Raw genomic sequence first — 23,015 nt, 5'->3', positions numbered from 1 at the left:
CACTCCCTACTCTGCTTGAAAAACACATAAACACATTACGTCTGTTTAGCCATCTTTTACTTGAATTGAAACCTGACTAAATGTCTTGCCCCAGAGCCCAGGATGCCCATTCACAAACCTGATTAAATTTTCAAAAATGCATCAGCATCAGTCTCAAAATGCAGCATGCACAAATGTTAGTAATGAGCCTGTCAAAACATCTTAAGTAGCTCTTTGTCTAACATGTCAGATCTCTTCCATGACTTCAAAACAAAAACTGATGTTCAATGCTCTTTATCCCAGGAAACAGAATTTGTAAAAAGAGACAGTGTAGCCTACTTCTAGAGAATGTGTGAGCATAGGGTTTCCTTCCAAAATGAAATATCCCACCATTTAAAAAGTGATACCTACTCTTACAGAATGATTCAAGGCACCAAATTAGAAATGAAAACAATATAAAATTAAGATGCATTTTAAAGGACTAGTAAGTAACTGGATCCTGTATATTTTACAGATATAGAATGATGAACTTTGAGTTGTTCTATTGTTATTTTGGAATAATAAGTGAACGATTTCCTAAAGAAACCGCGCAAATCAAGTAATCGTGCGGACACGGTACATAGAAATAACGTCTTTGGACCAAGCCACTGACATCGCTGATAGATGCCTGCAGCACCCCGCGGCCACAGGCAACAGGTGTCTGGAAGGAGCCAGATGCACGAACCTGAAGTGTTGACAGCAGCTTAATCAATCTCCTCCTTGATCTCATTAAGTAAGTCCGTAATTGTATGACTTTGCAACCTAGGACAGCAGATAATTTCAGTCTCAAGTGATATTCTCCCTCAAAATATCCTCTCTCTAGCAGGCCTCGGATGTTGGCCTGGCTACAATCACAGCTGCCATAGTAACTGCAAAGTGTGCGCATCACATCCCCCGTTTAAACCTCCATTACCGCCAACTTTCAGAAGGTCTTAACAATTTCACCTTAATTGCGAGTGGCAATTATATGTTTGTGAATTGGACGCACTCTGCAAGGAGCCTCATTTGCATAGAAAGGGGTCGTTTTTGCGCTGACATGCAGATGGATAACTGAATTTAAATATATATGAACAATGAAGGCGCACTGTGTAGCTATTTCCTTGGCAGCACCATTATGTGCGCACGTTCCACCCACTGCGGGTGGCTTGTGAATCACGTTTTTTTACTGTAATAGAAAGAGTCTGTCTGCCCTCACTGGCTGGTATATGACCTGTAAACCCCCCTCTGTCTATGCTCTATACACCTCTCAGTACCTCCACTAATACTAACACCGCTCTCTTACTTTCTGTTCACAGATATTCCGAAGAGCTGATAAAGATGGTGAGTGAATCTCAATTGTTCTCTCAGGACAAGGGGGGAAAAATACATGAAAGTGGCTTACAAGTATTTGAAGTAATGAGGTGTGCTCGAGTGAACTTGCCTGACATTTGAGCAGCCTATAACTTGTGTATTGTGTAATGTATTAGTAAAAAAAAATGGCTTCATTGAGTGCTTCCCATGTGGCTTTAGGTAACTGAATTTTATTTAACCCAAGTTAAATAAAGTTTAGACCTTTTATCCCTGGACCACAGTCCAACTCTGTGTTTTACCTTTGACTACAGCTGGTTGGTACCACTATGGGTGTATAAGTGTGCTACGATACGATATGATACGATACGATTTGATATGATATGATAAGATATGATATGCTACCATACAGTACGATATGATTCGATACGGTATGGTACGATACAATATAATACGATACAATACAATATGATACAATACGATACGATATGATATGATACAATATGATATGATACGATACGATACGGTACGATATGATACGATACAATACAATATGATATGATACGATACGGTACGATATGATACAATACAATACAATATGATATGATACGATACAGTACAATATGATATGATACGATACAGTACAATATGATATGATACGATACAGTACGATATGATACAATACGATATGATATGATACGATACAGTACGATATGATACAATATGATACAATATGATATGATACGATACAGTATGATATGATACAATACAATATGATACAATATGATATGATACGATACAGTACGATATGATACGATACAATACAATATGATATGATACGATACAGTACGATATGATACAATACAATACAATATGATATGATACAATACAATACAATACAATATGATATGATACAATACAATATGATACAATATGATATGATACGATACAGTACGATATGATACGATACAGTACGATATGATACGATACAATACAATATGATATGATATGATACAGTATGATATCATACAATATGATATGATACGATACAGTATGATATGATACAATATGATACAATATGATATGATACGATACAGTATGATATGATACAATACAATATGATACAATATGATATGATACGATACAGTACGATATCATACAATATGATATGATACGATACAGTATGATATGATACAATATGATACAATATGATATGATACGATACAGTATGATATGATACAATACAATATGATACAATATGATACAATATGATATGATACGATACAGTACGATATGATACGATACAATACAATATGATACAATATGATATGATACGATACAGTACGATATCATACAATATGATATGATATGATTTGATACGATACAGTACGATATCATACAATATGATATGATACGATACAGTACGATATCATACAATATGATATGATATGATACAGTACGATATCATACAATATGATATTATATGATTTGATACGATACAGTACGATATGATACAATATGATATGATTTGATACGATACAGTAGGATACGATACAATACGATATGATACAATATGATATGATATGATTTGATACGATACAGTACGATATGATACAATATGATACAATATGATATGATACAATACAGTACGATATCATACAATATGATATGATTTGATACGATACAGTACGATATGATACAATATGATACAATATGATATGATACAATACAGTACGATATCATACAATATGATATGATTTGATACGATACAGTAGGATACGATGCAACATGATACAATATGATACAATGCGATACGATACAATGATACGATGCGATTCAGTACACTACAATATGATATGATGCGATGCGGTATGATACTACCATATGATACAATATGAGCCAATATGATGTGATATATGATATGACATGATATGATATATGATATGACATATGATGCGATATTATAATATCCGATATGACATGATAATGATATGATACCATACAATAGGATACAATACAATACAATTCAATATGAATGACACATATGCGATGCTCCTAAATGTGGTTAGGGATTACCTCAGTGTAATTCAGTGTTCATTATCTTGGAAACACAGCACCAAATCCCTCTTTTCAAACAGATTTACAGTTTTGGTTCCAGGGAAAAAAAGTCGTTAGGGGAAAAATCTTCTTGTGAGTTCTTGTGAGAAGACCTCACAGCCTGTTTCTATTCTGAACCGGTTCGGTTAGGTTTGCTGACGGATGCTTGTGTGTCAATATAGACATCTGTTTGGAGAGATTCCTTGAGCTTTGAAGCCTCTAGTGTTGAGGAAACTACCGAGTTCCAAACTCTGACTCAAAGATATTGCTGTCTGAGCTGTCGCTGCTGCAGTGTGCTGTATTTTTAGCATGTTGGAACATTAAAGTGTTTCTGAGGGGGAAAGTTTATATTGCTCTGTAGCTGTGCCAGTGAGCAGTTTGTTTATACCCTCTGGCATTGCATGTTCTGCTGCGCTCTCTCTCTCTCTCTATCTCTCTCTCTCTCTCTCTCTGTCTCTCTCTCTTTCTCTTCATCTTCCCCATATCTCTCTTAATCTCTTTCCCTCTCTCTATATATATATCTGTTCCTGCTCTATCCCTCTCTCCTCTCTTTCTCTTCCTTTCTCTCCGCGTCTCTCTTTTATCCCATCACTGTGTCTTTGACAGGAAAGAATAAAACTAATGAGGAAACAGCTTAAAAAGCTTTGTTTTCATACCAGCCAGATGGCCATTTGCTCTTCCAGTGTGTGTGTGTGTGTGTGTGTGTGTGTGTGTGTGTGTGTTTGTGTTTCTCTGCTATCCAAGCAAGCTGTGATTATTCCCTTGCCGACTCTCCAGCACAGATATGCTCCCAGCCTCCCACTATTGATCTCAGTAAAGGAGATATCCATTCACTTTGACGTGCACTGCCATGTACATTTGACACACACACACACACACACACACACACACACACTACTGACTCTTTTATGTAGTCATTTTGGAGTCACCTGTCTGAGTGTATGTGTGTGTGTCTACAATGTTTGTGTGTCTAGGTGTTTCTGTTCAAGATACAGTCCACTGCACATCATCCTCCACCACATCTACACACAAATCAATTGAAGTTGTACGGCATAAGACCAGCATTTTATTTTGATCTTTATAACTTTACATGACCAGCACTTTTGAAGATGACATTCCTATTAGGGCTGGGCGATATGGACCAAAAATCATATCTCTGTATTTTTAGGCTGAATGGCGATACACGATATATATCTCGGTATTTTCTACAAAGTGGGCTAAATGTTCAGTTGTAAGTAGGGCTGGGCGATATGGACAAAATAAAATATCACAATATTTTTGACCAAATACCTTGATATCGATATTGCGACAATATTGTAGGGATGACTATTGGTGCTTTCACAAAATATTTACACAATGAGATTGTTGATAAATAATCATCAGTAATGTGGATATAATGACTAAGTGGGTAAAGGCAAATAATAGAACAGCTAGAACAGTCTGGTAAGTTCAGAAAATGACATCACTTTACTGTAATGCAGCCTTTAAAACCAGGAACAGGCAACACTTATATCATATCACGATATTACGATATCCAAAATCTAAGACGATATCTAGTCTCATATCACAATATCGATATAATAGCGATATATTGCCCAGCCCTAATTCCTATCTTGCCTGATTGCAGTATATCAAGCATATAGCAAGAGCATCATACAAGGAAGAGATAGCAAAATGTTAAGCGAGCAAATTGCGTTAACTCTGATGATGTAGTTGACCCTGATCTTTGACCTCCCTGTGGGATCAATAAAGTATCACATTAATGTTTGTTTGTTTTTTCATTTAGATTATCTTTGCACATGAACAAGCACACCTGATCTCACCCAAGGACTAGGGTTATCAAGATATGGATTTTGCAGGACCAAAGTGAAGCGGACCTTAATTGCTTTACAACCAACTGACTGCTGCCAGAAACACACAGCACCTGCAAAACTGTTGAGTCTTTAAAGAGGCAGATATGGGTGGGGCTAGAGAATCAGAGGAAAAAAAGAGTGGGAGGGAGAGGGAGAAGCAGTGAAGAAGAGAGAGAGAGAGAGCGAGTGCAACAGAGAGAAAAGGAAAATCTGGTTATTAGAGAGAAACGTGGTTATTTGATGTATGGAACACAGGGAGTGAAAGAAAGAACCGGCGAGCGAGCTCAAGAAGAGCTATTTTTATCCTCCTCTCTCCTGGGAGAAGGCAGGGGAACTGTTTTAATGAGAGAGAGAGAGAGAAAGAGAGAGAGAGAGAGAGAGAGAGATGCTAACGGAGAGAGGAGAGCATTGTTAAAAAAGAAAAGAAGGTGCAGGAGAAAGATGGACAGGAGGGAGGGGGTGGGGGAGGCTACTAAAATTGGGAGGAGGGCAGAGAGAGAGAGAGCGAGAGAGAGAAGGAAAAGCAGAACGAAGAGAGGGAGAGAAACAAGGGAATAAGGGAGAATATCGTATATTTGACAAGTGGGCAGTAATTTATGTTTAATTGGCTGAGTTCTGTCTTTGCATTCACTGTGCAGATTCCAGGGCCGTCCGCTCTGCCCCCAAGCTGTTAGAGCAGCAAGCCAAGAAGTGTGTGTGTGTGTGTGTGTGTGTGTGTGTGCGTGTGTGTGTGTGTGTGCGTGCATAAGCGTGTGCATGTGCATTATGCGTGCATGTGTACTGTACGTTTGCACAATGTTAATGATTGCAGTGCGTATATGCCGAATACAAATACAGGTACCAAGCATGAGTGTGTTTATGAGTGTGTGCATGTACCAGTGCGTGTATACGTGCGTGCATGAGTGTGTATGTGGATATCTATTTGTGTGTGTGTGTGTTTTTGTGTGTGTCTCAGTCAGCTTTTGTAGCTGATTATCATGGCTGACTTGGAGCGGTTGTTATACAGCTGTTGGACTGTTTCAGCAGCTAATAATCCTCCGTAACAGTTGCATCATTTGTCAACATTTGCTTAACCGTTTTACATTGGAAAGCTTGGGGAGAGGCAGGCTGAGCAGAACTTATAGTACAGCATCCTTGGGCTGCAAATGTAGAAGAATTGATCTGTGTTGTACCGGAGGATCTTAAATCTCTTCAACCTGTTCACGCTGCCAAACACCTGAAAAAACCTTAAGAGCTTCCCAGGCTTGTGGGAGCTCTTTGGCTGACTGGGAGATGTTTCATGTTCCATATGGGAGGAATGGATTTGAATGCGGCTCGTTTCTAGGAGTGGGAAAGAGTGCTGATGCATTACAATGCATCCATATGAATGTGGAACTCCAAAATACATTTGTGAAATAGGTATGCTTTAGGATCGATATATAATCGCCCGTCTAATATACCGAGGTTCCACTGGGTTGTTGCAGTTTGAAACTTAATCTTTGGCCTTAAAATAAACAGTGTTGTAACTTTCAGTAACTGCTGACCAGTGTTGGGGTCGTTACTAGAAAAAGTAATAAATGACACATTACTTTACTTATTACTCCCTGAATGAAAAGTAATTAGTTACATTACTTATTACTTTTGCGTTACAGCCTAAAACAATAGACACAAAATCTTTCTTTAAAGATTTTTAAAAAAGATAGAGCCAACAGCATTAAATTATGACTTCCCCCGTCCTATTTACCAATTTGTCGGCTCGTTCATGTGCGCTCTACTGTAATTCCGATATTTCCAACATGACTTGAAGGATAAGATAAGGATAAGACGAGGGGAATCTGTTGATAGATATTACGCCACTAAAGAGGCTAAAGAGAGAGAAGTAACGACCGATCTGTTAGATCAGTAACTGTAATGTGATTACTGAAACTGGAACAGTAATGCCTTACTTTACTCCGTTACAGGAAGAAGTAATGTGATTACAGTAACATATTACTTTGTAACGTATTACCCCCAAAAACTGCTGCTGACTGAATCAGATACGCAAGTTATGTTTGTAATCTAATTACACTTCTAAAAAGTACCAAAATTTACTGTATCTGAATGGTGGTCACACTGTACGATTTTATGAAGCATTCAATGCTTAAAGGATTTAAAGAGTTGAATCATGACATGAGTACTTGTTTCACAAAGGATGCATGGTGGATATCTATGCACCCCTAAAAAAACATGTCCATAACATCACACACACAATCACACTCAAATATTGTTGAAAGAATAACTCCCTGCCTTAGGCCCCATCTCTACTTAATGTTGTAAATAGTTGTCTGTTTCTGACTCATTCAAAGTTGCAGTCTCACCATTCATAGTCGAGCTGCTATCAAAGACGTCCAGCCTCAGTCCTGAGAATCCTAAGATCAGAAAAAAATTGCACATTTCCAATCTTCCATCGCTCTAAAAAAAATAATAACCTCCCTAGAAAATGAAAAAGCCCTGCAGCTTGCTCACTTTCTAAATTCAAACAACATTTATGACCTCCCATCTGGCCTCAGTCCTCAGCTCTACTCAAAGTAACAAACGATCTGCTGTCAGCTATGGACCAGGGATCTGTGGCAGTCATCGTTTTCCTCAACTTAAAGCAATACACCAAGCATTTGGGAGATTGGTCTGTTGGTCAATTTACCTGTTAAATGATGATAAACACCAAAATCCACAAGTCATCTGTAACACTTTAGCATACACTATGTGATCATATGCAACTAGTATTATCCAAAGTAAGAAGACCTTTTAGTAATACAAAGTTGTTTATGTTTTTTCTTATATGACCTGTGGATTCATACATTTTAAAAAATAAAATATCATTAACTCAGTATAACTGATGTAGCCAGGTTTATTTTTGGAGCTACTTCAGGTGAACAATCACATATTAATCTGCTGTGCAGTGATTTTTAGCTGTACACAGTCTCCTATTACTCACCACTTTAATTCCTATGTAAATAGGGAAAGTAGTCCCAAAACAGTATACTATGTTGGGGTGCTTCTATGTGTCGGGTTTGGTGTAGGTCATCCTTTTTGCGAGCAAAGTTGTCCAGCAGTGTGATTGGCTGTCAGTCGACCAATCAAGTCACTTTTGAGATAATGCTAATCACCTGCTATCACCCAGCAGAGTGTATGCTGAAGTGTTAGCATGGAGCTACCGGGGACACATGGATGATTTTAGTGTCTCTGTTCTCATCTCTTAATGGGGTAAAATGACCAATGGGCCAATTCATCTCCCAAAAACTTTATGTAGTCTTTTAAGTGCAGCCATCAGTACTGTTGAGCACAGCATGTGTCTGACATCCTGCCCGTCTCTCTGTTCACTATAGTGTGATGACTGCTTTTTTTTTTTTTTTTCTTTGCGTCTCGCCTAGTGACTCATCAGCCATCTGCTAATTATCGTCACTGTTTGACACGGAGACAGAAAGCAGACGGAGTTTAGGGAGGCTTGTTTATCCAGGCTGTCAAGACTAAACAGAATTACAACAATACAGCTAACAGCAAATAGAAGGGTGCAACTTGCCTAATCGGTGTGGTCAGACGAGGCTCATGACAGTTACACTGGTGAAGTCGAGTTCCTCATTTTGTTTTTATTCTGTCTCCATCTTTGTTGCTGAGCACTCACTGCTGTGGTGTTTCTGCTCTGCTCTTCCCAGAGATCAGCTGTCAATCAAACCATGTGTCCAGTACTGCTATGAGTTGAATCAAATTGTTATCAATCAGCGGTAGAGAAAAGCAAAACATTTATTTACATGAAAATATTATGTTTAAACAGCGGTGTGATTTTATTTTTGGCAGGAGTTGAGATTTCTGGGACATGGCAGCCTTGCATTTATGAAGACGGCTCCAGTTTTCTGGCACAGTATTTCATTTTTTTGTGCTATCCTGATTACAGCCCTAATCAATGCACTGAACTAATTAAAAAAGAAAGAAATTGAAAAAAAGAAACTTGTTCCTCGAGTGTTGCATAATGTAGATACATAAGACTCACTCACAGTGTATTGCTTTCAGGAGAAGAGCTAAGTAAGATCCCCATTTTACCAGGCAAGCTAAGAACACATTCTTATGTGGAGAAGTAATTTCAGGGAGGAGGAGGGTTGCATACTGTGCATAGACACATTCACATCTAAGGACTCCCCAGTACAATCACAGCCATACTGCTGGCCACTGCTCAGCTCCATTGGAACAGTTGGGGCGTTCAATGCCTTGCTGAGGAACACTTCAACTCAAGCTGTTGTGGGAAGGGAGATGTTGGGATGTCTTATTCATTTCTTCGTTTCTCAGCTTTCCTTTGAGAGGCTTTGAAGTAGCGAGCTTCTGGTCATGCACTGCAAATAAATATCCATCTTAACAAGCCATCTAATCGAATACTGAGTCTGAAAATCTTATTTTTCTTACAAAAGTGAAAAAATTGGACACTTGGATGAGATAACTTCACTTGTCCCCAATGCAGATCAACTAGTTTCAAGAATTTTGCTTAATCAGGTTTCATTTTCTTGATAATTCTGCCTTATTTCAAGATATTGACACTTTCTAGAAAATTTCTGAACAAGTGAAACCAGTGGAAACAAGTGGAATTATCTCACCCCATTGGTAGAATTTCAGAGGGAAACTGAGACTAAATGACTGGCTAAGATGGACATTTTTTTGCAGTGTAAGCTTGTTTCTCAGCCCATTAGGCTCCCGCCTCCCTCTTACGGTAATGCTATGCAGTATATTTGCCTTACTACAATAGAAAGTGCGCCATGGGTGTCATGAGTTTTCGCTGCAGACAGGGTGTAAATGTTTGTTCTCTCTACTAGCCTCCTGCACTACTCTAAACTTATTTACCCTCTTTACTTATTCATCAAGCTGCCTCACGGAGGAAAGCACAGAGAGATGGAGGAAAGGAGAGGAGAAGGGAGAAGAGGGAGGAAAAGTGAGAGATGTTGGTAATAGAGGGCTTTCAGGTGACGTACTGTAACCCTCTGGCGGCCATAGTGGAAGACCTTAGCACATGGGCAACACACTGTGAACAGCTGGTTGGGTTTCTAAATATAGAACTCAACAGAACTGAGTAGACATGGTTAATATCTGTGCTGTTTTTGACAATTTCACCATTGATAAATATGATCGATGTTGTCAGCTTGTTAGCTAGCTCAGGTCAGCTAACCATCACTGTCGTGTTGTCGACAGGATTTGCAGGCTAGCTAATTTAGTAGAAGCTAGTGTTAACAGTGGCTAGTAGTTAAGTGTTAACATTTATATCAGCTGCTTTGCTAAATTAGCATAGGCTACTAGCTTGTTAGCTAGGTACAAAAAAGGGCAAAAAACTTGTTTGGGCTAACTGAGCTGACTTTCCTACCACATGGACTTGTGGCTAAAGACAAGATAGTTTCTTGTGTCACAGCAACCTAAATTTTCAAATGAATATACATTATCAGACTATTCACTTTTACTTAGAACATCACTGAATTGACCTGCACCCAGACCACAACCATCTTTTTCAGGTATCTCTCTTTTTCTTGCCCGGTTGTTATAAAGGCTATAGCTAATTTTCCAGTGGCTCTGCAAAACCTATAGGAGCAGAAAGGCCAATGAGACAAAATAGGAGCAAGGAAGTGAATAAGGGCAAGTGGTGAAAAGGAAAATAGACAAAAATAGGAGGAAAGAGGACGAGAGAAGTTGAAGAACAGCGGGAGAAATGAAATGACACAGCATTAGAAGAAAATCTAAAGTTAGAGAAACCGGAGGAGTGCAACGGAGTGAAAGTACGCCCTACAGAAGCGGTAGGAATACAAATGCAGGAGGTGAGGGAGAACAAAGACAGAGATGGATGGAAGAGAGATAGACGAGTTAAGAAAGAGAGGGAGAGAGCAAGAAAGCGAAATATAATTCAGTGTAGAGAGAGACAGACTGACAAGAGAGAGAGACAAGAGTGTGAGAGATGAGTTGATGCAGACAGACAGCATGATGGGTCTGTACTGGAGCGTTTACTTCATGGTTTATTCAGTGGGACAGGAGGTCGATGGAGCCAGCTGATTCATTGGTCCAACCCAGTCCAGGTCTTAAAGATAGACCAGATTACATCTTTCTTAACTCTCCCACTCCGCAAAGCTGAGGTTGGATCTTTAAGGTTGACTTCTCCACACTCTCGAAATCAAAAACTAAGTCTTTAAGCTAACTAACCTAACTAACCTAACTCTTACTTAAAGTTGAGCCTTCCAGTGATATTTCACCTTGGTATAAATGTATAGTTCTCAATCATCCAGTCTACCAATCAGACACTCTACCAGCCAGCCAGTCAGTTATCTTGACGCTAAACCTTCCAGTCATCAGCTGTTCAGTCGTGTCAGTCAGGCAGTGGGTTTGCCAGTCTGCCACTTAGCCAACCTGCTTGCTAGCCAGTTAGTCTGCCGCTCGCACCACCTTTCATGCCCGACCCGGGAAATACTGTACATATATGACTATGCAAAGCGAGCGTGATCGAAAGCAGGGTTGAAACAGGGATCAAACTGACATAAGACATAAAAGAGTAATGGAGGCACGTCTGCTTTTGATGACATTATAAGCTGACCACCCATGAAGAAGTGAGGACGAGGAATCGGAATTGCGTACGCAGACATTCCAGTGCAAACTGCCTTCAACACGGGATGGATCAGCATACTGTAATACTCCTGGGTCATGTGTAGTATAAGCGAAGAAGCCAGCTAGCCAGTCGGTCAACCAACCAACCAGTCAGTCCCCTACTAAGGCTGCCGGTCATTCAGGCAATCATTTTAACACAAAGCCAGCCAGTCAGTCAGTAGCTGGGTTTACATGGAGCCTCATATTCCATGAAGAATCAGAAAAACAGCCCAGTCAGAATAATAATGCCTCAAGTAACACCCTCAAATGGAATGGATTAACAAATTCAATTTTGTTTGGTATTATAGAGGTGACATATACCTTTGATAATCCATTCAATAGGAGAACATTAGTCCTTTTTTTGATTGGAATACATAAGATTCTTTCTGCGGCCAGAGTGTGTGACATCAATACATTTCCAGGAAAGTTGTTGGGTGCCAAAGAGAACCGATCCTTTCTTTCTGAAAACTTTGGAAGACCTAGGGATCCTTGAATGCCAGTAGGCGATGCAGCTCGTCAGTCAGCCAGTCAGAACCGTGTCATATGTATCTAATCATCTGCAGTCTTTAATCACACAGACGCTGCTGCTAACGAACACCCAAAGTGCCCCACGCCGAGGGACAGAGGGGGAGGGGAGGGAGACAGCAGAGGAGAAGACAGGTGTGGCAGAAAAAGAGGGATTTGCTCTGTGGGACACAGGGATAATTAAGGAACCAAACAGTGCGATCTCATTGTCGGAAAAGCACTGCCTCAACCGCAATTTGTGCTGATGATTTGAAAAATTGGGTTCTGCGATGCACACTTTGTTTCCATAAGGACCAACAACCACAGAGTCATACAAACAGTCAAACAGTACCTAAGTGCAGCTCTCAGACACTTGGAAGACATGCCCATAACACAGCCGATGTGTTCAATACTAACTCTTAATGATCAGAGCATCAGCTGCTACCAACTTGTCCACCAATTCTTTCTCCACTTTCATCCCAGTTGTTGTTGTAAACTGTCAGCTGCCTGAATCCTGCCTCTTCTTCATTGTAATGAAGAAGAGGCAAAAAGCAGCTTCTCCTCTACAAAGTTGAACTCTTCGCAACTTCACAAAGTGCTCTGCTCTGCCTAAGACACCAGGTGCGGCGCCTTTTTCCAGCCCGCCTGCAGCCACTTCCCTTTCTTATTCGTAAAAAAAAAAAAAAATTTGCTGACAGTTTGAAAAAAAAGTGGAATAGCATGAACACGCCCTGAGCGAACAAGACCGGGAAAGAAGAGAGAATATGTGGAAAGAATAAAGGAGGACATAAAATAGGATTTGATAGACTTTGTTAATCCCCCAAGGGAAAAAAAACCTCTTTCTTTCCTCTGGTTGGGGGTGCAGGGGTCAGGCAGGTTGCGGCACCTCTGGAGCAGATAGGGGTTAAGTAGAGTATCTTACTCAAAGCTACTTTGGCAGGCAGGGCCGCACGGGGGATCAAACCATAGACCTCCGCTTGGAGGAACGACCTCACGAACCGCTAGGCTGTCCTGCTGCCTTCATATAGGAAGAGGAAGAAGAAGTGGAGGAAACGGGAGGAATATGGGAAGAAGAGGGGGAGGAGGATGAGATGTAGATGCAGCCCATTGTATAAAGGAGGGGAAACCAGAGAAGAAGATGAAGGAGAAGGAGTCACAACCTTCTGCCTTCACATTTCCTTGACTTCAGTGATGTTATATAAGGGACCCAAGCTGCTGCTGTAGCTGGAAAACATTGAATCTCTACCAAGCAATTACGCCAAAAAAAAGCCTTTTTCCAGATTGACAATCATACAATTTTGAAGTTATAATGGGGTTTTGGATGGGTTTCCATGGGTTTATATGACGTTTATTCAGTTTTGTGTTTATTTATGCAATGGCAGTGAAATTCAACATGATGGCGAATCTCAAAACCGGCAAAACAGCAGGTTAACCTTTCAGCAGAAGTCATGTTGATCACAATTTTGTTTGTGTGTGTTGGAGGGGGGGGAGTGCTTTTGTTTGGGCATATTGCTATGGGGTTTAATAGGTGTGTAATCTGTATGTGTATGTGTGTGTGTGTGCTGGCTTCAGGATTGAGGAGGGGTGGCTGGTTGTTCCCGTGGGAGTTGCTTTAATTAAAACTCACTATGGTGTTGGAACGCTCCCCATCCAGTTGGCTGCCTAGAGCCCTGCACCCCAGCTTGCGTTTCATACTTCTTTCTTATTCTGTCCCACTCTCCTCCTTTCTGCTGGATCTCTCTCTCTCTCTCTCTCTCTCTCCCGCTGTCTCTCGCTGTCTCTCCTGATCTGTTTCCAGGTTCATTAGCTTTGGCCAGAGTGTGTTCAGCAAAAGAAGCAGCAGATAAAAGTAGCTTTTGTTTCCCAAAAGTGTGTGTGTGTGTGTTAAGACGTCGCTTGACTCACTGCAGTTTGTCAGCAGGCGAGGAGATGGAGAGTGCATGTGTTATGGAGTTTAGTGTCGAGTGTGTTTAGGTGTGTGTACGCATATTAAGTTTACATTTCTGATTGACTTTAAGCCAACGTTTCCCATTTAAAGGAGAAATAAGTAAAATTTTTACCCCCTCATAACACAAAATGACCATAACATCTCCTTGGGGGTTGATAGGGTTGTTGAAACTAAAACTCCCCACCCAGTGGAATTCCAAGACATAATAATCCTTGTTCTCAAGCCAAAAAAAGCAAATGTCAGAGCAGCATTATAACTCCAGTATTCACATGGTAATATATTACCTCTGCACTAGACGTTTCTGTTGGATCCTTGTGCTAATTGGCTATCTTACATCACAGGCCACCGTAACTGAAGGGGGGAGAAGGGTAAAAGAGAGCGAATTAGTTTCGTTTTGTTCTGTCAATTTATTGTCCCCGTACGGAAAAGTGGTTTGCACAATAAAATAATTCGAACTCTCAAAATTGCAATATACAAGATATCCAGATAATCCCAGTGGGCCACACCACCGGGATTATCACCAGGTTTTTGTTCAGCAGCGATGTGATATGAAGGAGAGAGTGGAGCGAGGAGGAGAAAGCATCCTGTGCAGGTTCTCTTCGGTGGCCCAGACAAGAGAGGGAGAGGAGGAGACCAAAGAGGATTGAGGTCTCTTTGTTCGGCGTCTTGGTCGTCTGGATTTGGATCAAAGGCTGCGAGTTAAGACGCCCCCCTTTGAAGACGTTTTTTCTTCACCTGACGCTTCCTGCCCTCCGCTGGGTCGGGATCAATCCCCTTCTCTTTTCAACCGCATTCACGGGGGGGGGGGAGCCGTTTGCTCGAAATTCAAAGGTGTTTGTGCGGTATCAAAAATGCAAAAGTGGGAAAACGGATGCTTTCAAGTGCCGAAGTGTAATTTTCTGAACTTGCTTTTCAAGGGTGTTAAAGAAGACATGAACCTGTGCAGCACGAGAAAGGGAAGAGGATTTCATGGGTTGGATTTGGCCTCAACATTTTCAGTCCAAAGTGAAAAAAATCTCACATGCGTCACATGAAAGAAAACGTAAAGAAGTTACGGTCCATGTTTTTTTTCCTGCACTCAGTTTTTATTATATGATTGTACACAGATTTAATTTCAGCATTTACAGCAAGTGGTTCTAATCGCATCCATTATGATCTGTTTCCAAGGCAGATGTGGAATATGTTCATTTCCTCAGAAACGCATTAAAATAATGGATGATGATTTTGGACAGAATGGCAGCTGGCCTCCCAATGAACCGCCCCTCCTCGCCTTTTCTCACGCTTCCCATTTGCTCCCTCTCTTTCCTCCGTCTTCCTGTCTCTCCGGCCGAAATCCTCCAACCAGTTCTCCTCCCAATCATCCGCCATTTCTTTCCTTCCTCCCTTTCTTCCCTCTCTCTTCCTCTCTGTCTTCCTCACATCTTGCCTCCCCCTAACCCCCCCTCTTCTCTTCTCTTCTCTTCTCTTCTCTTCTCTTCTCTTCTCTTCTCTTCTCTTCTCTTCTCTTCTCTTCTCTTCTCCTTCCTCCCTGCTCTTCTCCCTCCCCTGCCTTGCCCTCTTTCTCCCTCTCCCTCCCCTGCCTCTTCCCTCTCTCTTCCTCTCCATCTCCCTCACATCTTGCCTCCCCTAACCCCCTCTCCTCTCCTCTCCTCTCCTCTCCTCTCCTCTCCTCTCCTCTCCTCTCCTCTCCTCTCCTCTCCTCCCTCTCTCCTCTCCTCCCTCTGCAGTGTGAGCTGCACCCAGGCTTTTTAACTGGGGCCTTGGCGCTGGCGTGGCAGGACTCCCTGGCACCGCCGCATTTGGCAACACTGCTGAAACAAAGCTGAGCTCGCCTGAGGGATGAGTGGGCATTTGGCGCAGAGCATCCCCCCCCCCCCCTTTCTCTCTCTCTCTCTCTTTCTCACTCTCTCTCCCTCTCTCTGCCTCTCCATGACCGTCCCTCTTCCGGACGGTCTTCGCCCTTTCCATCCGATCTCATCCCTCTGTGTCTCTATCATCCTTCGCTCTACCTCCATCGTCTTTCCGCCCTCACTCGGTTATCCACCTGTTCCTCCGGTATCTACCCTCGCCTCCCTCTCTCCATCCTTCCCTCCATCTCCCGATCTCCTCTCCAAAGCAGGCAGAGCTTATGTTACAGAGGAGTGTAACAGAAAAGAGGAAGGAGAGACAATATAAAAGAACAGGGGAACTTAGCAGATTTAAAGGAGCTCTGAAGATGAAACAGGGTTTGAGCTATATGGGTTTCTTTGAAGAGAATGCTGCGCTGAGGAAAGTGGAATGGAGAATGAATGGATGGAGCCAATGTTGCAAGGAAAATGAGGAAAGTCCTTCACCCGCGTCTGAACGTGAAAATGTTGTTTTAGTTCCTGAAAGTGGATCATCATCTGTCATTTGGAGACTCTTTGGTTGTAAAACGAGAAGAAAAACAAGCACAGATTGTGCAAAGTTTGCCCAGAAGAGTGAAAACAAGACTCTCTAGCTGCTGCTGCTTTGAGAAATACTGCAAATGATGTGAAAATAATAATGAAAATATATGTTAAGCTGCAAAATGCAGTAAAATAATTGTGTTTCCTGAAACTGAGACAAATAATCCTGATAAATAATTATGATTACAATATTTAGCAAAATAATGATTATCATTTTTGCCAGAATCCTGCCTAATCCTTGCTATTGCTGCAAAATTATTGGCGCTATCAGTTGTAATCAGCTTCTTCAAAAACAAGTAAAACAGACTCTTTCAAGCCTACAGCGTGAGTTTACCGGCTGCACCATAATAAAACTGTAAGAGGAAAATTGTCAGGTTCGCCTTTTATCGCGTGTAAACAACCTTGGCAGTCACACTTGTACCACCTGCACACCACTCAAGCAGTCCTTGGACTATTGATTTGTGTCATAAGAAATCAAAAAAGGTTGAAACCAAAGGCCAAGGAAATTATGGCACTAAACAAGTCATCAGGCTCAAAGCAAAGCCTTTAATCAGTCCAACCAGATTCTCTCCTCCAGTGCCGGAGGTGTGAGAGGCAATCATTGATTCACTGATGTGACCTTTCAGCCTCAAAGCCCACACACACAAACACACACACACCCCTCTTGAGAATCTGAACAAACAAACAGTGATGAGATCAGAGCTGTCTTGTGTTGTGGACAGATTACACTCCCCAAAGACCTGGAGGTCGTGTGTGTGTGTGTGTGTGTGTGTGTGTGTGTGTGTGTGTGTGTGTGTGTGTGTGTGTGTGTGTGTGTGTGTGTGTGTGTGTGTGTGTGTGTGTGTGTGTGTGTGTGTGTGTGTGTGTGCATGCGTTGGATAGGTAGTGAGTGATGGGAAGCATGGAGGTGAGTGGATTTTGAATTCTCTATTGGTCAATAGAAAAAAATGAGAAGGTGACAGTCTGTAGAATTACCGTAGCTGTCCACCCAGTGTCTGTTTATTTGTTGAATCTACTTATTCACATGTGAATGAATGGGTGGTTTCCCATGTACCAGTAGTGTATTAGTTAACCAGGGCACTTCTAGAAGTTAAACATAGTGTTTAGTGAAATGAATAGGTTTTTAATGTCTCATAGCACCAAATGATCCTGATATATCTATATGATTGTTGATCAGTACCAATGACTCAATGAGTACTTCACCAGGTGCTGAGATTCTGGCTTTCAAAACTCACATTCTGGCTTGAACTCCCAACTGTATGGACTGTGTTGTGGATGTCTGTAACTGATTGTGTTCACTGTCCTGTACTCCTATTTGTAATGTCTCTAGTCATTTACTCTGCACATTTGTTCAAGTGCTTTACCAGACAACTACAACTTGAAGCCGGGGAGAAGAAAATCTTCCAGCGACGCACCAATTTATTCCCGTTAAAATTTTCGCCAATTAACAATCGCAGCCCCGGCCGGTGGTGTGGAGTTTGACAGAGAAAGCAATTAGGCGCGCACCAACTGACAAACGCATGTTTTGGAAGTAGCACCCCGCCCGCTCACCGTGAAGTGTCCTTCCTGCCGGATCGTCACCATTAGCAACGGAGGAAGTACCTGCTACCGCGCTCGGGAAAAGTGCGAAGTCTCGGCGTCAAGTCGCGAAGGGGTTACCATGGTGAGCCCGGCTACAGTAGTTGATTGGCAGAGCCGAAAATCAGAAGCGGAGCGGCTCCGTGTTTGTTCTTCTATGAGCTCCATACTGGGGGAAGAATCTAGCAGCGGCTGCTAATTCCTGGCTTTTTCTCCTCTAATGAGCAGCGGTCGGGGAGCTGTCACTCAGGCGGCGGCGGTGTGCGCTAGGGTGTGTGTGTGTGTGTGTGTGTCTGCGCACATGCGGGTGTGTTATTGGAAAAGTGGGGGTCTTATGTTATGAGTGTGGAATCACCGGGGGCCCTTAAGACATGACATTTAGACGGCGCGTAATTAACACCGCGGCCTTGCCGGGTGTGTCTGAGTGTGTGCATGTCATGTGCATAATAACTTTGCCTAAAGGTCTCCCGGAGAAAGCGAGCGGTTCCAGACCCTTACACTAATGTGGGTTTTGAATAAAGGACAGGGGAGACTCATACAACCACTGCCTCTGTTTGTGCTTTCCCCAACTTTGTCTTACACTGTCACAGGGGTGTGATTCTGAAACCTGCTGTGAACTGAACTTGCAACAGCGGTTCAGTAGAGCTTACGTTATCCCCACTTTGACACCTGAGCTCATCGGCTAACTGATGACAGAGCCTAGATGTAATTAGTTTGAAAATCAAGCTAAAAAATGTGTTTCCTTTGCAGATCCAGCCCTCTGCTATTCTCTGCACCAACAGGTTACTTCTGCTAAGATCAAGGATACAGTCACCCTAGTTACCACTCAGTTGCCCCTGGTTACAGCATCCCTCTGTTCCCCTCCCATGAGGCCTTGTGGGCTGCTGTTGCCATGACACCAAAGTTGCCCCCCACCCACCCACCCCCCTCCTCCTACCCCCCACCCCACAAAAAAAAAAAAAAAAAAAAAAAACTTCTGTGGAAGGCTGATGGTATAGTTCTGCACGACTTTGAGATTTTTAGAGTGCACTTTGCCGAGGCAGATGGCCTTAATGTGATGATAATTTGATTCAAATTCAGGTCCTACTCACCTCTCAGGTGAGGATAGACCGAGCTCAAACATGTTAGTTTGAGTTGGGTTAGGGCCACAATTCACAGTATGAATCCTCAGCCACCTCATCTTTACTATGTAGATTTCAACATGATGAGTACTGTGTATTGGTGATGTGAAGTTCTGGAGAAGTGGCAGCCATTGACCCACCACTTTCTATAAATTCCTATGGTGTTACCTTTATGCATATTGGCCTCAACTGACCCACATAAGACTCTGATGCTGTGCTAACATGCAATACACTTCATCCGATATGATACCAGTTTTCTGTCACACGTTTGCCATCACATTCACTTCAGATCTTAGCCGGATCTTCATTTTTACTTGTTATGTCCTTTGTGCTGACACGCTTCAATTCTGGCCAGATACCACAGCTGTTCCTACATTACTGACACTTCTAGCTGATTTACTGTAGAGTTTAGATGTATTATTCACCTCACAGCTTGTATCTAGTACAACATCTGTTACTTAGAGCCATACGCCCACGTCACGTCACCCAGAGACTCATACTGCCATTCTGCCTGAGCGCAATTGTTTTAAAAAAAAAAAAAATCTATTTGTAGCTGCACAGTGGCTCAATGGTAAGAGCCTCGGTTTCAATTCCTGGCCCTTTCTGTGCGTTTCTGTGTTTCTATGTTATTTCAAAGACATGCAATTCAGGTGGATTGGCGACTCTAAATTACCCGTAGGTGTGAATTTGATTGTCTGTTTATCTGTGTTCCCCTGTGATGGACTGGCGACCGGCCCAGGGTGTCTCCCTGCCTTCTGCCCGATGCATGCTGGGATAGACACCCGCCCCCCTGTGACCCTGAACAGGAATAAACGGGTAGCAAAAACTGATTGAATCGTAATTGTTTTCTTTTCTGCAATCAGGCGTATTCAGGCAAACAGATGATTGAGAACATTGCCGCGCTACAGTATTCATTTCAAGCTTACAGCATTTTAGAAAGGACCGGGCTGCAGCGGCCAGTGCAGGACTAATGGAGGAGAGATGGATCATAAATTCATGAAGGGGGTGTAGTGGTGGCTACTACAGCACACTCACCTCATCTTCGTATCTTGTATTGATAGCACACTGCTGCCAAGATGTGGAGACATAAAGACTTGTCAGATTAAAGGCCAGGAATTCCATTTCGGCTCGCAGATGCTGCCTGCTCATAGAAATGCAATCGACATGCTGCACAAACTTCTGCAGGACTCTGTTATCAGTGTAACCCTCCTACGGGACGTCCTGCATGGTGTGGAGGTGGCAGCATATATCTCCTTACTTTGCTGTTATCGGCCCATATCCAACAGTTTGATCTCTGTGCATCTCAGTGTTAAAGCATCAGATCTAGCTCCAGTCCCAGTGTCCATTAAAAATTCTTATAGAAAAGTAGCTGTCAATGTATTGTTATATAATTCATATTATTAAAAAAAAAGACAAGCTGTGTGAGACTCGGGCTGCCAGCGCGGCTCTAGTGTCACCCACGCTGTGTGTGTGTGTGTGTGTGTGTGTGTGTGTGTGTGTGTGTGTGTGTGTGTGTGTGTGTGTACCACCCTTGTTAGCCCTCTGCCATAGAACCCTCTCATCCTTCTTCAGGCCCATCAGCTTCGCTCGGCCACTCAAAGGGAATAAAGACAGACTTCTTACCCTTCGCTTCCCCTCTCTCTCCCTCTCTTCTTCTCTTATCTTCCGCTTTATGAGGATGCCGCTTTTCATGGCAGAGAGGAAGAGAGAGTGAGGGAGAGAGAGAGAGAAAATATAATTGAAACAGTTTAATCCTCTGTGGAAATAAAAGGAAGGTATTTGATTAGTTCGTTCGTGGGAGGGGAGGAGGGGGATTGGACAGCGGGGGGGGGCAGGAAGGGGGAAAGATGGAGAATGGAGGAGGGATGGAGAAAGAGAGGGAGAGAGGGAGTCAGGAGCGCAGGAATGAAGGTGGTGGGCGGAAGAAAAGCCTGAGCCTATTTTTTTTTCCCCCTTTACATTTCACACACTCTCTCCACTTTCCCAGCAATCCTCATTTTCTCTAATTTCTTCTCCACTTTCTCTCAATTGCTTTCCTCCATCCCTTTTTTACCCCCCCCCCCCCCCACACACACACACACACAGTCATCTAACTCCCTGTATCTTTATTAGCCTCTCTCCGTTCTCCCCCGGCGTCTCTTTTCCTCTGCCTGTCAGACATTTCTACAACTCTATTAATCATCACCTGGCGGAGGGGGCATGGCAACAGGTTCTGGCCATGTGGAAGTCCTGGAACCGCATTAAACCGCTATTCCGGCCTGTTACCTTTAATCGCTGCTGTCATGGCGCTCTTTGTACTGTCCCGAGCATCTGGTTAGATTGCGCCGAGGTGGAAAAGCCTCATCTGAAACCTTCTCATTGTAACCTGACCAGACTCTTTGTAGCTGCAGCCAGTAATGAAGAGGTGGATTCTGTTCCCCAGTTTAAATACACCTTGAGCTTTGAGGGTGAGTGTGATTGGGGCGACAAGAGATTTGTCCCCCTTAAAGTGGATTGTAAGAGAAGTCTAGCTCGCTTGGATAGGGCAATCCATCAACTCGTTATTTTGTTTACCTTGTTAGATGATACACAGTGACAAGGAATATAGCTGGAGCTGCCACATCACTGCTTCCCATGCCCATTTAAAAACCCCTACAACCAATCGCATCCTCTTCTGGGTTTTAGCGTGTAGCGATTAGCACGGCCAGGCTTCGCTCACATCTCCGGCGTCGGCGGGGGGGGGGGGTTCCAAAATGAAAAGAAGAGAGAGATCTCAAGCCTCACGACGATAACGCATTCGTCACGCCGTGGCAGCAGCTCGGTGGGGGAAATGTGAATAGGAGTCGAACCCGTGCAGGACGGCTTCCCTGGCACGCGCGCTAATCCGCCGAAGCCACCGGGGCCCCCTGAGGCCCCCCGAGCGGTAACGTTAACAACAAAGGACGTCGACACAACACGCGAAAATGACCTCGTTTAGCACCCTGACATTCTATTATCCGCCATTAAACAGCATCACGGCGCGTAAAAAAAAAAAAACACTGTTATGGCCGATGGTAGTCAATTACTGGCTGTAACAGGAACCATAAAACACCATTAGTGCAAATGAGACACACACACACACACATACTCCCCTCCCCCCCCTCCCTTTAAAGGCCAATCGAAGCAGGACGGGTTGCCAATGGTTCTCAGATGGTAGGATCCACAGTGGGGGCAGGCACCTGAATGCATCCCCATCACACTGACACACTGTTATTATCTGCCATCACCTAAGATTACTCATCATTAGGATAGACACGCACACACACACACACACATTGAACACACATACATACATTAACGCTAGTAGGTGTGCAGTGCGCGTATATACACCACACACACACAGACACACACACACACACACTCATCGCCTCGCACACACTGTGTTGTGCGCAGCCACACTCGTCTAATAATAACATTATTATGTTCACCCGGCAGATTGATGATGATTACATATCATTCCGCTCTCCGCCGAGACAGAAAATAGATAGGAGTGAACGATGATCAGCTACTGCGGCTCATCTCCGCATCCAGACAGAGAGACACC

General features: G+C 42.8%; 1 protein-coding gene across 1 annotated transcript in view; it reads left to right on the top strand.

Moving 5' to 3' along the window:
* The window catches only part of necab2 (N-terminal EF-hand calcium binding protein 2), a 98,685-nt gene that overhangs the window by 5,054 nt on the left and 70,616 nt on the right, over window positions 1-23,015 (top strand). Inside the window, exon 2 of the mRNA XM_071524212.1 lies at window positions 1,314-1,338. Coding sequence (XP_071380313.1) covers window positions 1,314-1,338 — 25 coding nt within the window. The remainder of the gene's footprint in view (window positions 1-1,313; window positions 1,339-23,015) is intronic.

The sequence above is a fragment of the Centroberyx affinis genome, unplaced genomic scaffold (assembly GCF_046629955.1).
Source record: "Centroberyx affinis isolate AG114_WGS23_722 - 3 ecotype Tasmania unplaced genomic scaffold, CSIRO-AGI_Caff_v1 ptg000103l_1, whole genome shotgun sequence".
Classification (NCBI taxonomy): Eukaryota; Metazoa; Chordata; class Actinopteri; order Beryciformes; family Berycidae; genus Centroberyx; species Centroberyx affinis.
The sequence above is the reverse complement of the archived record's forward strand: the minus strand, read 5'-3'. Positions and strand labels throughout refer to the sequence as shown.